Source organism: Brassica oleracea, unplaced genomic scaffold, assembly GCF_000695525.1.
Source record: "Brassica oleracea var. oleracea cultivar TO1000 unplaced genomic scaffold, BOL UnpScaffold01340, whole genome shotgun sequence".
In the NCBI taxonomy this organism is placed as follows: domain Eukaryota; kingdom Viridiplantae; phylum Streptophyta; class Magnoliopsida; order Brassicales; family Brassicaceae; genus Brassica; species Brassica oleracea.
The window spans coordinates 1-2,873 of record NW_013617880.1 but is presented as its reverse complement, the minus strand read 5'-3'; the positions used below and the strand labels follow the sequence as shown (position 1 = coordinate 2,873).

General features: G+C 39.1%; 1 protein-coding gene across 1 annotated transcript; it reads left to right on the top strand.

Moving 5' to 3' along the window:
- Positions 1-665: 665 nt before the first annotated feature.
- On the top strand, positions 666-1,543 carry LOC106321239. Its single transcript, XM_013759548.1, has 2 exons — positions 666-1,106; positions 1,226-1,543. The coding sequence occupies exons 1-2, from the start codon at positions 666-668 to the stop codon at positions 1,541-1,543; spliced, it is 759 nt and encodes a 252-aa protein (XP_013615002.1).
- Positions 1,544-2,873: the final 1,330 nt, after the last annotated feature.

Genomic DNA, 2,873 nt, shown 5'->3' with positions numbered 1-2,873 from the left:
TTTTTTTTTTTTGTGGTTCTGTTGTGAAGATTTTAATTATGTTTTGCTTTTGTTTGAGTTTCTCTTCTTTCTGTCTGTTGTGTGAGTATTATACTAGTGAGAGTCTCTGCCTGTTTAGTGTCTTCTCACTGCTTGTTTGAGTTTGAGTTTGCTGATTGAGAGTCTCTGTTTTTTTCCTCTTGTCTTGTAGGTTTGGTTATGACAAGTCCAGCTTGACCCGTAAGATAACCAAGATTATGAAAAAGAAGTTTAATAAGCCTTTCTATAGTTGGACCTGTGTGCCTACAGACAGACAAGAAGGATACTTCGTTGAATTTGCGGTAACCTTCTTTATCTTTTACATTCAGTTTATAGTTCTTTCTGTTGTGAAAAGAAATATCGGCAAGTAAAGTATGCAATGAAACTAGGTGGAACAAAGAACACTGAAACATATATAATTATTTATTTGTATGTGAGAGATATGTAAAGTAGCTAGCAACCATGCACGATAAGCTTATATGTTATCTGTTGTTTTGTAGAAAAAACACACATGGAATCCCATGTTAACCGGTCTTGTTCAAGAACACTTTGAATCCATTTGTCAGCTTCGAATGAAAGGTATGGTCAGTGATGTAAGGACCTCTCGCGAGCAACCGAATTGGATAGGAGATACACTCTGGAAACAAATGACTGCTTATTGGGACACTGAGGCAGCAGTGGGAAAGAGCCGCAAGGCATCAGCAGCTCGTTTGTCTGAACGTAATGGTCTTGGTATTCACAAGCATAACTCAGGACAGAAGTCCTATATGCAAATCGAACAGGAGCTGGTGAGTATCATTTTCTTTGTCTCGTTTTCTTTAACACTTGTCTCATTTTCATGTGTGTCTTTCTTCCATCTCATTTCAGATAGTGGAGTTGAGTTGGGAAGACCTGTGAGTTTTGGTGAAGTATTCATCAAGGCTCATACAAGAAAAGATGGAACCTATGTTGATTTCAAAGCAGAAAAAGTTGCTGAGGCTTACAAAAAGAAAAAGGAAGAGAAGTTGGCTAACCTTGAGAAGGATAACACTGAAATCTCAGAGGGGCTTTTGCTAGCAATAGAAGAGGACAACGAGCTGTTTATTCAGGTCTAGTATTTTTTTTAAAAATATTTTACAGTCATAAGTTTTTGCATTAAGAGTTTGGAGTTGTTTTCCAGCTTGGAAATTGATTGATAATGACTTACTCATTGTTTTCTTTGTTGTAGTCAACTTTCTGCAATGACAGAGGAGACCTTTTTGGTATTGGAAGCCTGAAGAAGAAGCTTAAGAGAAAACCAAATGACCCGATCAGCTCCTATTCTTTCATGCACATGCAACAAAAGCTTGAAGAAGCTGAACTCAAGATAAAAGAACAAGAAGCCCGTATTGCCAAGGCTGAGGCAGACCGTGCTCTGGAACAAGCTACTAACCAGTCTAAGATGGCTGAGTTCTCCCTTATGAACAAGTACATGCGTTCAACTGACCAAAAATACCTTGATTTCATTGCCTCTGAAGCATCATCTCCAGCTCCTCCTGATCAGTAAAAGCTCTGTGTTCTTAGGTTATCATATTTAACTATCTTTTGGTGTTTGGTATTTTGAACATATAACAACTCTGATAACTTTTTGGTATGTATCTTTTGGTATTTTGGTGTTTGATTTGGGATGTATCTTTTTGGTATTTAGGATTCTAAAAACTTTAATCTACTTTCAGTTTCTTCATTTAGCATCTGTCAAATAATTAATCCAACAAATAAAAATCAAAAGTGAACCAAAATAAATAAATACCAAATCCCAAATCAATGTTTGTATCGGTCAAAAAGCAGTAGCTCCGTAGTCACTTATCCGTCGCTAAATTCGTTGATAATCAGTCGTTAACCGTAGCAACCTCGGTCACTAATTAGTCACTAGTCAGTCGCTATAGTTATCGACTGTTTAGCGACTGGTATATTAGTCTCTAAATTAGTCGCACCTTAGCGGCTACGTTACGACTGTTAAACGACTGATATAATGGTTGCTAGTCAGTGGCTAAATACCGACCGATTAACGATTGATTTATTTAGCGACGCATACTATAACGACATGCTTAATTAGTCATAAATCAGTCGTTAATCTTGATTTAGCTACCGATTAGCTACTATTCTTCCAGTAGGTAAAAACCTGTTTTCTTGTAGTGTTACAGCTTGAAAAGATTATATTCCTAAGACCGCAAACTTTTTCGTATAAACAAATCACTCCCTTTTTTTTTTTTGGTTAAAATGTTAAGATTTATAACCAGTTTTCAGTTTTACAGAGTTGTGGAAGACCACTTATTACAGAAAAGGAAGGAAACAACAACATTAGACAGGAGAAAGTGAGAAAGAAAAAAAGATTTGCAGCAGGGAAGGGGCTGGTGGAGGACGTGAAGAGGGTGGAATGATGGAGAGAAGACGGTCGCGAATCATCCTGTCAACCCGGGAAACAGAAGCCTGAGTTGGTGATGATGTGTCTCTGAAGATTCTGAAATTTCTTTCCCGCCAAAAGACATAGGAGATGACTTGCAACAGAAGCTTGAAAACCGATTGTGCAGCAGTAGAGGATGCCAGCGGGGCTTGGTCCAGCAAATTGATGCACGAGAGGATAGATACCGGAGGGGCCGTTATATATGAAGCACAGAATCGAGTCCAGACTACAGTAGCATAGGGACATTGAAAGAACAGGTGATCATGAGACTCAATCCCTGTAGAACACAGGACGCAGGTTGATAGAACCCAGAACCTGGACCAGGACGTGGAGCAGACTCAGCATAGTGACCAGGACGATCAGATCAGTCCAGCTGAGGTTCAGCTATTCAGCCGTACCAGATCAACGGACAGAGCCGTGTACCGGATCGACC

Bases quoted from the DNA above. Each gene is read 5' to 3' on its own strand.
- LOC106321239 (XM_013759548.1), top strand. From the start codon at position 666: ATGACTGCTTATTGGGACACTGAGGCAGCAGTGGGAAAGAGCCGCAAG. The intron at 1,107-1,225 runs GTCTAGTATTTT...TCTTTGTTGTAG, and splicing joins ACAACGAGCTGTTTATTCAG to TCAACTTTCTGCAATGACAG.